The sequence below is a fragment of the Ursus maritimus genome, unplaced genomic scaffold (genome assembly GCF_017311325.1).
Source record: "Ursus maritimus isolate PB19 unplaced genomic scaffold, ASM1731132v1 scaffold_9, whole genome shotgun sequence".
Taxonomy (NCBI): Eukaryota; Metazoa; Chordata; class Mammalia; order Carnivora; family Ursidae; genus Ursus; species Ursus maritimus.
In genome coordinates this window covers 39,865,015-39,881,634 of record NW_024427107.1, presented here as the reverse complement: position 1 = coordinate 39,881,634, position 16,620 = coordinate 39,865,015, and the positions used below count along the sequence as shown (strand labels likewise).

Genomic DNA, 16,620 nt, shown 5'->3' with positions numbered 1-16,620 from the left:
ATTATTGAGGTTATCTCCATAAGGACTTACAAATGCTAAAAAGAACATACTTAAACATTGTGCCCTAGTTTCCTCATTCATAAAATGGGTATAACAATAGTCCCCACCACTCCACCTCATCGGGCTCTTTGAGAATTTAATGAGATAATACTTGAAAGCATTTAGAGTTGCATCGGCATGTGGCAAACCCCCAGTCCCTGTTACTATTAGTATTAGAATATCAGAGAGGCCAGGCTCTGTCTCTAGCAAGTGGACCGACCTTACGATTGAGTTTATTTTTTGCGAAGTTGTTTACAAACAACACTAGGAGTTGGCAATTATTCTTATCTCTGAAGTCTTTAAGACTAAATATTAAGGGCAGGAATGTGCTTTACTTATGAACTATTTGTCTTACTTAAATCATGGCATAGAGACAAGGTGAGAGTGTCTCCTATTGCTCTTGTCATCTTCACTGGGGAACTCGAGAAGCTTGTCATACATCTTGGCTTTGTTCTCAGATAGTACCAGCTGCAAAGTACAGTTCGTTTCTTAGACTGATATTTCATGGATAAGAAGGCTCCACAGTCAGACTTCCAAAAGAACAACCCACAGCCTCTTTAGAGGGTTCACAAAGAATTGGTTTAGAGAAGAAAAATACCCCGTGTGCTTTTTTTGAGCACTATAATTTGGTAAAAAAAAAAAAAGAGAGAGAGAGAGAAAAGGCTTATTTTTGGTTGAATATGAAGTAGTTATAGAAAACCACAGACGTACAAACAAGATTGTCAGAAATTTTAAATTGAGAGCCAAAAAAGAGTTTATTCCTTTCCAGTTCTCTTGGTCCTGACATATGTCTCTTGACAACTCCCCGTGGGCCTCATAGGTGCAGTGGAACGAGCCAGGTGCACAATACGTCTTAGTTGACAAGGAGAAACTGCCAAGATTCCCATTTTCAATTGACCAGGAGGGAGTTATTTATGTGACTCAGCCCTTGGACCGAGAAGAGAAGGATTCGGTGAGTAAATCTGGGAAGAGGTTCACGGGCAGCAAAGACAGAGTCCTGTGCCTGTGGACAACTCAGTGCAGGATCAATTTTATTTAAAAACAACAAAACCCCCAAACTGTGTTCTGAACCCCAGTACGTTATTGCTTTCAAAGACAAGAGAGCACCCTACAGATCTGACCCATTTCATTTTTGCTTGTTTCCCAGTTCCAAGGAAACTGAAAATAAAAGGGTAAATTAAATAGCTGTTTTCTCTGCCTTTTAATGGGGATGATGGAGGAGTCCTGTCTTAACACTGATCTTCCTGTTGTAGTATGTGTTTTATGCTGTGGCAAAGGATGAAGCTGGACAACCGCTTTCATACCCACTCGAAATTCGTGTGAAAGTTAAAGACGTTAACGATAATCCGCCTATGTGTCCATCTGCAGTGACTGTATTTGAGGTCCAGGAGAATGAAAACATAGGTAAGAAACGAGAGCGGTTCAAAGCCGTGTGACTCTCCTCAGTGTGTTACCTCCGCAGTCCCTTTCTCCTCCCTACCAGGTAAAAGATGGGCAGGTAAGTGTGATCGGGAATCATCTGTGCACGTCTGGCACAGCAGAGAGATTTGAATGCACTCTGGGAATCACACAGGTACAGTATTTCGGCTCAAACAATATCTAGGTAGTGTTCTTAAATTGGAGCCTTTATAACTACTACCACCACTGCAACCACAATTACTCCCACTACTACTACTACTAATTACTTCTACGCCCTCACCACTGCCACTGGCACCATAACCACTTATGCCGGTATCCTGTAAACATATATAAGGTTATCTCATTTGCAAGGTTTTCCCGTAGATTCTTATTTGCCTTCTAACAATCTCAATAACGGATAAAATCTCATCAAATGTGCTAAATAATTTAGATAAACAATTACATCCAATGTCAGATACCTGCAGAAAGCAAGCGCCAAAAATGGAAGTCGACTCTTGACCCTTGTTCCTCCCTCTCTAGGAGTCAAATAATAGCTCAGGAAGCTGGGAGATGAAGTTCAAGTCCTACCTCTTCTTGTCCTTGCAAGTCTTCTTGACCTGCTTTGTTACCTTGTATTGTGTCGAATGGTAGCCTTAGTTTTGTGCAGGGGACACTACTTTGAGGACGTTCGGATTTCTGGGAGTTTTATGACTTTCCTGGATTTGGGACAACTCTTGTCTATTGCCTCGTGGTGATGAGCCCATTGGTTAAACAGGCTGGCATTTCTTGAAATGTGTTTGTCTGTTGTTTTGTGCAAGTTTCAAGGCTTACAAGGTTAGCAGGCTCTTATGACTGCCACTCCTAGGGCTCTGCTGTCCTTGTGAGCCCATCCTCTTATGCTCTGTGGACACTCTCATCATTTTCTTTCTTTTCTTTTTTTTTTAATTTTTTTTAAAGATTTTATTTATTTATTTGACAGAGAGACAGCCAATGAGAGGGGGAACACAGCAGGGGAGTGGGAGAGGAAGAAGCAAGCTCCCAGTGGAGGAGCCCGATGTGGGACTCGATCCCGGAACGCCGGGATCACGCCCTGAGCCGAAGGCAGACACTTAACGACTGCGCTACCCAGGCGCCCCTCATCATTTTCTTTTGATCGCTCTACTCTTCTTGCTACACATTTTTGACACAGTGGGTGGTGTTCTGGCAGCATGATGGGCCCTGCTCCTATGGCTTCTTTGCTCAATGTGCATGTTTGTAAGTTTGTTTTCTTGCTGTCAGGAGTCCTATATAGGTGACCTGTTGTCCGTGTGTTCTGCTTAGGGCCTGTCTTTTTCATTTATTCTAATTCTTGCTGCAGCAGGAAGGGTTACATGACAGCTTGAAGGATTTTAGTTAATTACAAGAAAGAATCTTCTAACAGTGCTGTTGTGTAACAATGGAATGAGTGACAATAGCCAAGAAATACTTGTGGCGTCACCCTTTTTGAAAACCTCCCAGATTTCTGGTCTGTGATGCTGAATGAAGGCAGAGGACCTTTGAAGACCTTTCCAGATGATTCCTCAAGTCTCTTTGTATAGGGCCTAACATTTGGTGTATTCGTTATCTATTGTTGCATGACAAATAGTCCCCAAACTTTGCAGCCTTACACAAGCATTTGTTACATCACAGTTTCTGTGAGTCAGGAATCAAGAGTGCAGCTCAGTTGCATGCCTTTGATTCAGAGGGAGAGCTTGGTGGGGTGGGGGCAGGGACAGCTTGAAAAATGGCGAGCGAGTTGAAAGGTAGGATTTTTATAACCTAATCTCTGAAGCGGCGTCCATCACTTTCACCATAGTCCACTGATTAGAAGTGAGTCACTGGGCCCCGCCCACACTCAGAAGCACGGGGTTACGCCAAGGAATCAATATGGGGGGATCCTTGGTAACCATTTGAGAAGCTGCTTACCTTTGGGATGAGGATAGTGCTAGTTTTCTGAGACTGGTGAGGAAGTCGTTGTTGGTAGAATAAATTGTTCAGGGGCCCAGGGAGCTATTCTCCTCTCTAAAGAATAGAATTTATTTTGTGACAGTATTTCACAAAGTGTCGAATAGTAGACTTAATGGGCAAGGAATTCTTATAAATCAACAGGGATTGAGTCTGTTTTTTTATATTTAGCCTAAAAGAGGTACAAAACAATGTCCCTGCCCTGTGGGGGTTTACTGTCTAGCTCAATAAAATACTACATTGTTCCTTAGTGTGTTGATATTCTCCTCTTTGGTGTCTTTTATTAGCCAGAATCTTGTGGGACTCATGCCCCCAAGTTTTAGCAATGCCAGTATTAATTCTGAAATCCCACTTGTTACCAAATCCTATGTGTTCATAGAGGAAATTTAGCTTCTCGTAAAAGCCTTACCTCCTTAAAGTATTTCTGAGTGCGCTAAGAGATGCTGTAAATACCTCTGAATCAATTTGGGTTCCCACTCGTTCCTGGCCTTTGTCACCCAGAGACCTAGCCCTCCTTTTACTTCTGGCCCATCCAGAAAGTTCTCTGCTCCCACCGAGAGGCATCCTGTACTGGAATTTCCCTGGTCACTGACGTCAACAGTCCTCATAGTGCCACTGACAGCTGGAATTTTCCTGTGGGGTGGGAGAAGAGTGTCCTCTGTGTTACACTTAACTTGCTGAGAGGAGAGGTCCAAAGCAGGGCTGCTCAGACCCCAAAGGATGGCAGAATTTAGTAAGATACTCTTTGATCCCAACGCTCAGACACTTAAGGGCAGATACATGCCACAAAGGTGACTTGGTTGTCACGGATTCAGAAAGAGCAGCGGCTACTCCATTGGATAAATATTCGCTTGTGCCCTGTTGGTCACGATGCTCCCTCCCCAGCCCACGGGACACATCTGCATGTGTCTAGCTCCGTTACAGACATAACACAAGCACTTCCCTACCTCCCCCCTCAAAAAAAAAAAAAAGGCAAGGTCTCCAAATTTCCATGTAAGTCAGTGAATGCAAATTGATTGGGGAAGGGGTGAAACCTAACTCCACAACTGGGACGTATTCAAGTTTTAGCCCCACAGTGGGATTCTTGCTGCCTGTTGGAAACCCACAGTTCTCATTTCACAGAGCGAGATGATCCAGAACCTATTACAACTCACCCAGAACTGGAGGGAGCCGTGAGTCATAGCCTCTGTCTTCTGGAACTCCCTGGACCGAGACACTCACAGGCATAAAATACATAGGGCCATAAACCGCAGCAAGGCGGGGGATGTGTGCCTGGTCTTTGCCCCGGGTTATCTTCGGGGTGGGGTCAGTGTCTGCAGTTGTGGAGTAAAGTTGCTTAGAAACAAGCCACAGTTGGCTTTTCCTTGTCTAGTTAATACCATTTGTCTTGTCTGTCGGTGTCCAAGGATGGCTGTGCCAAATTACCACACTTCGCTTCAAACAATGGAAACGTATTCTCTCACAGTTCTGGGCTAGACAGCTAAAATCAAGATGCCAGCTAGCAGAGAATTCTTCCCAGCCTCTTCTAGCTTCTGGTGGCTCCTGGCATTGCTCGGTGCTTATGGTGTAACTCTGGTCTCTGCCTCCTCCTTCACGTGGCCACCTCCTCTGTGTGTGACTTGTGTCATCTCTACTAATAAGAACACCAATCACTAGACTTAGGCCTACCCTAAATCCAAGATGATTTCATCTCAAGATCCTTAACTAATGACATCTGCAGAAACTGTATTTCCAAATAAGGTCACAGTTGAGGTTCCAGGAGGACATGAAGTTTTGTAGGACACTATTTGTTATGGGATGAATTGTGTCCCTCCTAAAATGCATATGGTGAAATCCTAACCCTCAGTACCTCAAAGGGGGACTATTACTTAGAGCTGGGGTCTATAAAGAGATAGTTGAGTTAAAATACCGTCATTAGTGCGGGCCTTAATCCAATATGACTAGTGTCCTTCTAAGAAGAGAAAATCTGGACTCGGACACATATAGAGGAATGCCCATGTGAAGACACATGAAGACAGCCACCTACAAGCCAAGGAGAGAAGTCTCAGAAGAAACTAGCCCTGCCAACACCTTGAGCTTAGGCCTTTAGCCTTCAAATCTGTGAGAAAATAAATTTCTGTTGTTAGGTCTACCCAATCTGTGGTGCGTTGTTATGCTGGCCCTATCAGACTAATAATACACTGCTCAGCACTCTACATTATGGAAAGAGTTAGAAAACCCAAATAAACGTAAGAACTTCAGCCTGCTGCTCCAGTGATCTGCACCCCCTTCTAGGAGCGTGCTTATCCAGGGAAACCATTTTGAATACAGTAGATTACATAGAATCTGTAATGGATGGATTCCTTTTATGCTTTCTCCACAGGGAGCAATATTGGGACTCTTATTGCCCATGACAAGGATGAAGAAAACACTGCCAACAGTGTTTTAGTGTACAGAATTGTGGATCAAGTCCCCGCATTGCCCAAGGAAGGACTCTTCCTGGTCCAGACCTACTCAGGAGTGTTCCAGTTAGCTGAGCAGTCCTTGAAGAAGCAAGACACGCCACAGTACAACCTAACAGTGGAGGTGGCTGACAAGGGTTAGTATCACATCCGCTCTCAGAAGTGAAAATAGCTGTTTTCCTTCTCGTTGCGCTTTGTTAGGCTGTGCTGATGCCTGGGGGGTATCACAGGGGCCATCGAGAGCTCCTGTTCCTTCGTAAGATGCACATGGAGCACAGAGGCGCTTGGTCCAACATGGTAGAGGCTGGGGCTACGGCTCAGGCAGCATTATTGTATTGGTTCCAGTCCTCTGAGAAGCAGATGCCGGAGGGGATTAAATGTATAAGGATTTTATTAGGGGAAAGGCCATGAGAAAAAAGTGGTGGGGTGTCCGGAGAAGGCTGGGGGAGCCATCAGACCACAGGACAAGCCTAACCCTGAGTGAAGGAAGGCTGGTGGGAGCACCACAGACCACTAAGGGTCGAAAAAAAGTTGGCCAAGGTCCCTGGGAAGTCCAAAGTTGTCCATTGAAGGAGTCTGTGATCTCCTAGAACATGCCTGTCTTGGCCTGCCTGCCTTGCTCTTGGCCTGTCACTGGCTGGGGGCAGCCCATGGGAAGTAAGACCTCTGTGCAATCGTGCTGCTGGATTTCAGAGCAAAGCGGCGGGGCCATCGTCAGTTAAGTTCCCAGTTGTTGGAGGTCGGCAAGGCCCATTCTCATGGCCGCTGTGATCATGAACCTGAGTATTAATTGTATTTTCCGATTCTCCCTTTTGGACTCTAAGGACTCTATTGTATGAAAGTGGGGGAGAAATGCGTCTTTGGGCAAGTTCTGTCTTCTGTCAGCTCTCAGCTGGCCATGAGACATCAGGAAACATTGTTTCTGACTCCTATACAATTTCAGAGCAAGTGGTTCTTAATTTTTGTTGGGTCACATAGGCCCTTTGAAGATCTGATGAAAACTGTGCGTTCTCTAACAAATGTATACATTTTTGGACAATTGTGCACAGACACACAAGAACACATGTATTCAGAGCCAGATTGATTTTAGGGACACACACATTCCTGGGTTAAGAATCTTTCTTTGAGTTAACGAGCATGCAATCTCAGATGACCAAATAGTTCATAATCATTGTGCGAGGAGTCACAGATTATATAGGTATGGAGAAGAAAAGAACATCATTTCACACCATTCCTCGCATTTCCTTCTCTGTACAGATATTGACATATTGAAGAAAATTAGGGCTTAACAGGCCCCCAATATAGACTTTTGGGGAGTTAGTAATTTGGTCAATAGCAAGGGTCTAATATATGTCTAGAATTATGTTAAGAGGTACAACGGAAGTGAGTATAGTAAATCATCCCTGGGTGTGATGAGTTAACAGTTTCACACCCTTAGCCATCCATTCTCTTAACACACAGTTGCTGAGCACTCACCTTGCATGAGACCCTACTCGGGGTATTGAAGATATGCAGGTGAATAAGACCCAGGGTCTGTCCTCAAGGAGCATTCATGATAGAGGAGATAGGCACTGAATAAATAAATTACAAGCAACATGTACAAGGTAGCCCACGAAGGAAATGAGTGACTCGGGGAAGGGAGAGAGCAGATCAGGCTTTCTGAAAGAGGTGTCATTGAGCTGAGTTTTGATGGATGGATATGACAAGTTACAGAATAGTGCAGGATTTATGGAGGAGAAGAAATTCCATCTGCAAATGCATGGAGACCTGAAGTAATGGGAGGCTGTAAGAGTATAAGGGGGAATCAGATTACAAATTGTCCATGTTCGTGAGTACATCTATAGAAAATAGGGACCAGATCATAAAATAGATTTATACATAAATATACATGCATGTGTGTAGACGGAATTAAACATTCAGTTGTGTTCCGCTAGAGCCTAGAGACGAGGCTTAATTAGCGTAGTTTTACGGAAGATCAGAGAGGGCTCATTACCCAGGAGGCCACTACTGGCCCAAGTGAGTTTGTGCAGAGCAGGGAGCCAGTGAGTTCAGGTCCTGGGAACCCGCCCCCCCCCCCATTGTTAGCCATTTTTGTTGTCCTCTAATGTTCTGGGGACTGACCCCAGCTTTAATTAACATCCATTATTATAATTCAATGTTATTAGATCACAAGCCTGGCCTCAAGGCTGGTGCATTGAACACCATCTCTGGAGTTACACCGCTTGAGTGTATCCATCAGGATCCCAGCAGAAATCAGCTTCTCAGAGGGAATCCTCAAGAAGAGTTTAAATAAGGGTTGATTTGTAAAGGTTGTGGGCGAGGTTAAGGGAACCGACTGGAGGTATGAAGGGCAATGGACAGCCTGCCCTCCGCTGAGGTGTGAACGGGTGATCGAAGGGAGTATTCCCCGAAGGAACGCGCCCTCTGCTTTTGCCTACAGAAGAGGCAGCTGGGGGGAACTACCCCAGACCTCTCTCCTCCTGCCCCTCCTCCCATCTCCTGTCAGTGTTGCCGTTGGCAGCAGCCAAGGAGCCCGGATGCAGTTCCTGAGGTCAGTCTGCCGGGACATGGAGCAGGGTGAAGGGTGAAGAGCGGACAGAGAGGGCAAAGGGAGCACATGGATTTGAAGTCCGGCTTGACCACTCGTTAGTTGTGTGACCTCGATCTGGTTACCTAACTTCTCTATCCTGTGGCTTCCTCATTCATGAACTAAATGAGGATGATCTTAGTACCTACGTCATGAAATTCACATGACGGCGAAATGAGTAATGCTGGTAAAGCATAGTACAGTGCCTGGTACTCAGAGAGTGCTGACAATTTGTATTATGACAAGAACCCCAGTTCTGTTGTTATCTACATTTTATATATTAACTAACTGAGGTGCAGAGACCTCTAGTGACACACATCTGATAAACTCTCACACATCTGATAAGGGGCAGAGTCAGAATTCAGCAGTGGAACTCCCGAGCCCTGAGTCTTAGCTGTTATACAACACAGTACATCATGGCTCAGGGCCTTGGCAACCCCAACAAGGAACCTGTCATGTTGTTTCTCATTCTGGATATTTCCCTGGGCACCCCATCCCCATCTGTATTCTGCGCTCATCTTGGACCTAGGTTGAGCATGCTCTCTCAGACTAGATCTTTGAATTGTCAAACCCACTCCTCAAAGCCTGTGTCATTTTCCCAGGGCTCCACGAGCTAATTCTTTTTTTTTTTAATATTTTTTTATTATGTTAGTCACCATACAGTACATCCCTGGTTTCTGATGCAAAGTTCGATGATTCATTAGTTGCGTATAACACCCGGTGCACCATGCAATACCACGAGCTACTTCTGACCCCCTCTTGCCTCCCATAGTCTGGGTAGCTAGGCCTCTTGAGAGGGGCTAACTGTACCGCTTCTTCCCTCATTTGAAGGAGCAGGCACCCGAGCTTCCCACCATAGAGGACAGAGAAGATGCAGGATGGCAAGTGCTGGAAGTCTTCAAAGAAGGAAAGACAGCCGGCTGAGCAACTCAGGGAAGGCTTTCTGGAAAGATAGTTTTGCACTAGGTTTTGAAGGCTGCAGAAGTTTCACTAGATAGAAAAGAGAGGTTGCTTCACGGGGAAAAAACCAAACCAAACCCAGTCTTGATGAGGAACATGCCTTCCCTGGGAAGGGGCGGTTGGAGGACAGCGGGACGCCCAGGGAAGCTTCTCTCAGAGCTTTCTCCAGCCTCCTTTTGTTGACCTGCTTGTGGGTGCAGGTGGGGAGCAGAGAATCCTGTCCCCACAAACACTGCATGTCAGTAGCAGAATTGTGGTCGTGACTGTCACTTCCCTTGCCAATGTGTTTCTTGCAGATTTCTGGTTTTAATGCATGATGTTAAATGAAAATTTTTGTGATATGACTTTGATTTTCAGATTTCAAAACCCTCTGTCATGTGCAGATCCATGTTATTGATATCAATGACCAGATCCCCATCTTTGAAAAATCAGATGTGAGTAGTTTTCATTTTCATCTGTTGTTTTTTCTTTACTTTGTTCATATTACTTGACCCTTACTTCTGGGATAAAGACACAATGAATAGTTAGGAAGAATTCCAGACTTTAAAGGTAGCTTTATAGTCAGTACACTGGTAACAAACCCAGACCCCATCTGCAGTGGAAATCTTCAGGGAACAACAGCATCCACTGTTAAGAGTATCTGGGAACATCTGTTTATAAACTTCTACCAATGGCTTATTTCTTCCAAGGGTTTGCTTAAAAGCTGCAGTGGCAATCTTTCTCAAATTGAAAGGAGTTGAATGGCTATTTGCATTTCATCCTTATATATTTTGTGACAGTGAATGGATTACCACTAGGTCTCAAAAAAAAGCATTTTTAGTCAAAAACCTAATATCTGGAATATTGGTGATTTAAATTCCTTTTGCAATAACTGGGTAAGGGAAAGGAGAGGAAAAATGGACCTCTCGGTTAAGCCAAAGAAGAATGTGCTTAAGACATTTGCAAGAATTAGGAAAATTGGGCAGAAAGAGCAGGAGAAAAAAGATCAGTTGAGAAAACATCAAGATAAATGTTCATTGACTTTGATGTGGGCTTTAAATTTGGGGGTGGCTTTACCACTGCTTCCCCTAAAAGGGAGGTCTGTATTTATCCTGGAGCAGAGAGAAGCGCGTTTGACTAGACTGTGACTGTCATGTTTGAAGTTACTTATGGGACAGCCCAGAGCCCTGTGGTGATGACGATCGTAAATCAAAGTAGGGACAAGGCTGTGACAAAGGAAGGGAATTGATTTATGAGAGGACTTGAGGCAGCAAGAGGTGTGACTGAACATAAGGGGTAGCAGGTGCTGGGGCCCCGCAGGCATGAGATAAAGAGCCCATTCCTTCTCAGTCTCCACGAGCCCTTCCTTGGTTGTGGTTTTCTTGTGTTCCATCCACATGGTGGTTTTATGTTGAGGATAAGAACACCCTGCTTTGGGAGTTGGAAATGCAAACTGAGCCCTGGAGAGAGCGAGTGGGCATCTGTCCTTGCCCCGGGCCTCCTGGGGACCCTGCCTGTTACCGTCTTTAAGATCATGATACCGACAGAGACGATGTGGGGGATTTTCAGTGGAGGGGTGGGAGACGGTCCTGGACAGTGAGCAAGAACACAGGCTTTGGAGTTGGACGAGCAGGGGCCTAAGTCCCAATTCTAGGACTTCCTAGCTGTGAGCGCCTGGGTGGGCTTTACCTCTCCAATCCTTTGCTTTTCTGCCAAATGGAGATGACGCTGTAGCTACTCGATAGGGTGCTTTTTTGCTTATCTTTCCTGAATCCTTATCAGGCGCCAGGCATGAGGGGGCAAGTGCTTAATCTCTCTCAATCCGCACAGCAAACCCGAGGTAGGTTGCATTGCTATCATTTCCGTTAGACAGACGATGAAACTGAGACTTGAGGAAATGACGGGACTTCCTTCAGGTCACCCGGCTACTAAGTGGCAGGCTGAGGATTCAGCCCCAGGCTGTTTGACTCCAAAGTTCAGCCTCTTACCTCCCTTCCTTGATGGATTACAGATTAACTAAAATAATATATGTAAAGTGCCTGCCACAATTTAGGCTCTCGATGCACAGTAGCTCTTTGTTTCTATCATCGCTAGTATCATAATTGCAGTTAATAAACACATTGGACGTGAGAAGGGGGATCTGTTTTAGAACCCTCCCAGTAGCTCCCCGAGACATGGTTCTGGGTGCAATGGATATCAGTCTATGAGGATGACTGATGTCAAAATCAACGCTACGTAGTTCTCACTAGGAAAGCACGCTTGGTGAGTATTGATCCAGACTATGACTTGTGTTCGCGGTGAATCCAAAGAGACAAATTTGCCCTTTGGCAATTATGCTTGATGACAATGGACATTCTCATTTCCTTCCCTGTTTTTTTCTTAGTATGGAAACCTGACCGTTACTGAAGACACAGTCGTGGGGTCCACCATCTTAACCATCCAGGCCACCGATGGTGATGAGCCCTTCACGGGGAGTTCTAAAATCCTGTATCGTATTACACAGGGAGACAGTGATGGACGACTGGGGGTTGACACAGATCCCCAAACCAATGCTGGATATGTCATAATTAAAAAGGTAAAGAGCCCCTTTAATGGATTTTTTTCTTTTTATAAATGAAGTTTCTTATGATGGTGCAAGATCGGTAAGCAGAGCAGTGGATTAGCAGTGACCTCGCAGTGACCTCTGTGGTGAGGGACTCCTAGAGCACTCATTCATTCTCGACCTCCTGAAAGACAGAAGGCCAAGATTCTAGTTCTGGGTCTGTTGCTAACTGAGCAAGTGACTTTTGTGGAGGGAGGTGGGTTTGCCATATAAGATATATAAAATATAGGATAAACAATTTTTTAGAATAAGTGTGTCCCATGCAATATTTGGGACATACTTCTACTAAAAGAACTGTTTGTTGTTTACATGAAGTTCAAATTCAGCTTGGTGTTCTATATGTTTATTTGTTAAGTCTTGGGAGTGGGTAGGTTTTGCTCAGGGCTTTACCTTTCCTTTTGCAAATGTGGGGTATTAGACTGGATGAGCCCTGCGGACCCTTAAGGCTGTAGACCCTCTATTCTAATGTGTCAACCATAGATTCTTCTTTAACAATGACTGGAAATTGGTAGATCTCCTTTCAAGTTTTAATAGACAAGTTTATCCTTTCATCCTATCCTTCCTGCCAACCCCCTGCTTTCATCTTTTATGATATTGCTAAGTTCATTGGCTCTACTTTATCTTATCTTCTGTAAGGACTAAGACATCTAGAGCCAAAGTCATGATTACTATAGTACCTGCTTCTTTGTGCAGGATCTTTCTATCCCTCCCTCAACCCACTCCCACCCCCCACTGTACGCCTAAATCTTGACCTTTTTCTCCGTGGCTGCCTCATCGATGCTTCAGAGCATGTAAATGGTTTACCAGATGACTCAATAGGAAGCATTACTCAATGCCATCTGATATATTTGAAATTATAAGGGGTCAGAGTTACAGCAATAGTGAGTCTGTAAGCATGGCTGGCTGTTGAAGGTTTATAGTGTGTGTACTAGAGGCTGCAAAAAAGGCTCAGGAGGAAAGTTTTGGACCAGAATCAAGGAAAGCTGAAGAGGAAGACAAAGTAGAATAATTTCACAGAAAATGAATAGAAGCATGGGGAGAAAAGTGCTAGTGCCAAAGCGAGCCCGGGAGCAGAGTGTCGGGATTCTGATCCTAGTTTTACCATACACTTCACCTCCAACAAAGGGCCTCACGGGGCTCCAGCAGTGAGGTTTGCGTGAGGACCAACTGAAACCATTAGCATCCTGTGTCAGTCTGCATTTGGAAAAGGAGCGGGGATGACTCTCCCTGCCCTGTTCATGGCTGTCTACGTGGAGAAGAAGAATTGCAGAAGGATCAGATAAAGGAAAGGGTCGTTTTCAGAGCTGGCAGTGGGTGGTCCAGGCAGCACGGGGGATCCCTTCCTAGCAGGAGGGGGCAGATAGCTCCCAGTTTCTCCCAGGACCAGAGCTCTCTAGCCATCTAAGAGAAGGTAGAGAGCTGCCCATCTCAGTATGAATGATTCCCACATGTCAACACTTTCTCGTGGTGGCTTGCTGTGAGCCAACTTAAGTTAATTTGACCATTTGTGGCTAATGGGCACCTGTAGGGAGATGTTGGTGACCCCGAATGATTAGTGGTGGGTGCGAGCTGTGAGTAGCCTTCCACACAACTTTGACACGAGGAGGCATGTTACAATTGAGCGGGCCCCTGACCAAAATCCTTGTCGTGTCCTTATTGCTTTGTGCTTGTATTCCTAGTGTCTGGAATGCTGCCTGGCATAGAGTAGAGTTTGATAAATATTTGTTGGTTGAATAAATAATTGAATTCTGTCCTATATACAGTTATTAGCAGACAGGCACAAAAACCGTCATCCAACTTGTGCTTTAGGCCTGGGAAGTCCTAGCTCTCTGTCCTTCGGGCACTGGGATAACAGTATTCTAGTGAGAGGATTGTTTGACTGTCCAAAGAAAGGGGATCTTAGACAGAAACAGAACTGAACTGGGATTCTAGAACTCTGAAGGGTATAGGCTGCTGGACTGGCCAGACGCTCCCACTCTCGTTCATGTGATGACTGAGATATGATAGTATATTTTAAGCCAAACCACATGTCTTGGATACCACGAACATCGCCACCTTCCTCTCTTTGTAAGATCACTGCCAATTATCAAACCTTCTAGCACTGCTTGAGCGGGTTGGAGCTCGAGGCCTGCAGGAGCTGTCTCCGGAGTGTGTACCTCTGATTCAGGTCTCTTCGACGCTAAGCAGCAACTGACCCTAAGGTGTGGATTCTTGGTTAGGATACACCAGATGTTAACCAGCTGCCCTTAGGATGTCTGTATTCACTGTGACAGGTGCATGTATTTATACTGTTTTTCATGTTTTAAATAAATTAGACTCTATAATGTGGTTACCTGTGTATGACTTAGGCTTCTAATTCCCTGCCCATTAAGCTGCTAGGGGACTACCATTGCTTTTGAACCATCATGTTCATCATTTTTTAATGTTTAAAACTAGTTTTGGAAAAAACCACATCACATGAAATTTATCCTCTTACCTTTGTAGTGTACCTTCCCTAGATGCACACTGTTGTAGAGCGTTCTAGATCTCTTCCCGCTTGCATGAATGAAACTCTACGTTCCTTGAACAGCAGCTCCCCCTTCCCCCCACCCTCCAGCTCCTGTGATCAGCATTCTGCTTTTCATTCCTGTAAGTCTGACTTTTCCAGGTAGCTCAAAGAAGTGAAATCAAACATTCGTCCTGTGGCTGGCTTATTTCACTTAGCTTAATGTCCTCAAGTTTCTTCCATGCTGTAGCACATGGCAGGATTTTCTTCCCTTTTAAAAGGCTGTGTAACTGTGTGTATACGCCACATTTTCCCTGTGCATTCATTTGTCAGCTGGCCTTTTGGTTGTGTCCGCCTCTTGGCTGTTGGGAATAAGGCTGCGTGATCATGGGAGTGCCAATATTCTGTTTTCGGTTCTTTGAGGTAAGTATCCAGGTTCGGATTGCTGGATGATACTGTTGTTCTAGTTTGCAGTTTTTGAGGAACCTCCAGGCTGTTTTCCACAGCAGCTGTACCATTTCACATTCCCACCAACAGTGCAGGAAGATTCCAATTTCTCCACGTCCTTGCCAGCACTTGTTTCTTTTCTTAAATGCGATCATGGCCATCCTAACAGGTGTGGTTTTGATTGGCATTTCCTTGATGAGTAGTGATGCTGAACATCTTTAATATACCTGTTGGCTAGGTGTGTGTCTTATTTGGAGAAACGTCTTTTAAGTCCTTTGCCTAGTTATTTCTAGGCAAAAATCAGGTTATTTTGGTTTTTTATACTAGTGAATTGCAGTGCATATCACCTCTTATCTGATGCAAATCACCTCTCATCAGATAAATGGTTTGTAAAATAATTTCTCCCATTCTGTTGCTTGCCTTCTCATGCTGCTGCTCATTTCCCTTGCTCTGCAGAAGCTTTTCAGTTCGATGTGGTCCCGCTGGTGTATTTTTGCTTTTACAGCCTGTGCTTTTGGTGTTGTATCCAGAAACTAGGTTTCTTAGTCACCTTTCTATCAGCAATGTTCACCTGAATTATAAAGGTGCTAATCGCAGGCAGAATTCGCTGAGGAAGCCATATTGCCCACGGCAGGCAGCTCCACTTCGTGGAGCACGTCTGCATCCCTCCTCTTTAGGGTCCCACCCTGACTCCAGCCAAGGCAGAACTAAGCTCCACTGTACAGATGGGGTTCAGGTCCCCCAGCAATGGTAGGGCTGGGAACTTGACCCCAGGCCTCTGGCTCCTTTAGAAAAATGGTTTCTGTTGAGGCCTGGTGTTGGCACCTACTAGCCCTGTGATCTTGACCACATGGGGTCAGCTCTCAAAGCCTTAGTTCTCTCATCTGTAAAAATAGGTAAAATAGTGACACCTTCTTGATAAGGATGTTGGAAGATTAAACATGAAAATACATACATAGCTTTTAGCACAGTACCTGGCACACAGTAAACTTGATAGATGTCCAGCATTATTTTAATTCTGATTAATTCGAGCTAGGGTGGAAGCCAGGATTCTGTCTGTGAGCTGATATGCTTTCCCCTCTTGCTGAAGGGGCCAAACCTGCCCAACCCAAGGGTCCAGTGGTGTGAACCAGGGACTGCTGACTCAGCCTCTCCAGGGGAGGGCCCGCAGATCAGTCATTTTAATATGCGCTCGGAGAAGAGGAGAAACCCCCTGTTTTTCTCCTTCGCTCTCCTACTACCACCGGACTTCACTTCTGCCACTACATGTGTGCGTTTTCCACACCAAACAATCCTTTGCCACCAGCCTGAAGGCCTACGATTTAACTAAATTCTGGCACTACCTACCTGGAGATCGTGCGGACTCCACAGGTGAAGGGCTCAGTCCCACAAGACTGCCCCTTCTTCGGAAGCCAATTGCAAATCACAGGTTGTCACGTGTACTTTGGAACAACTGGCTATAGGCTGGCTCTGTGACTCCCTCCTTAGGCCCCACTACTTGCTAAAACCGCTCACGGAACTCAGAGAAACACGCACATTGACTAGTTTATTGTATCATGGATATGATAAAGGACATAGGGGGACAGCCAGATGGAAAGATCCGTAGGGCAAGGTCTGGAAGTGTCCCCAGGGCAGGAGCTTTTGCCCCTTTGAGTTGAGGTGCCCCACTTTCCCAGAACATGGGATATGTTCACCAACC

General features: G+C 45.1%; 1 protein-coding gene across 1 annotated transcript in view; it reads left to right on the top strand.

Annotated features, from left to right (window-relative positions):
• CDH17 (cadherin 17) overlaps window positions 1–16,620 on the top strand; it is a 77,339-nt gene that overhangs the window by 40,442 nt on the left and 20,277 nt on the right. The window contains exons 8-12 of the mRNA XM_008689144.2: window positions 860–991; window positions 1,293–1,443; window positions 5,783–5,998; window positions 9,766–9,842; window positions 11,771–11,962. Coding sequence (XP_008687366.1) covers window positions 860–991; window positions 1,293–1,443; window positions 5,783–5,998; window positions 9,766–9,842; window positions 11,771–11,962 — 768 coding nt within the window. The remainder of the gene's footprint in view (window positions 1–859; window positions 992–1,292; window positions 1,444–5,782; window positions 5,999–9,765; window positions 9,843–11,770; window positions 11,963–16,620) is intronic.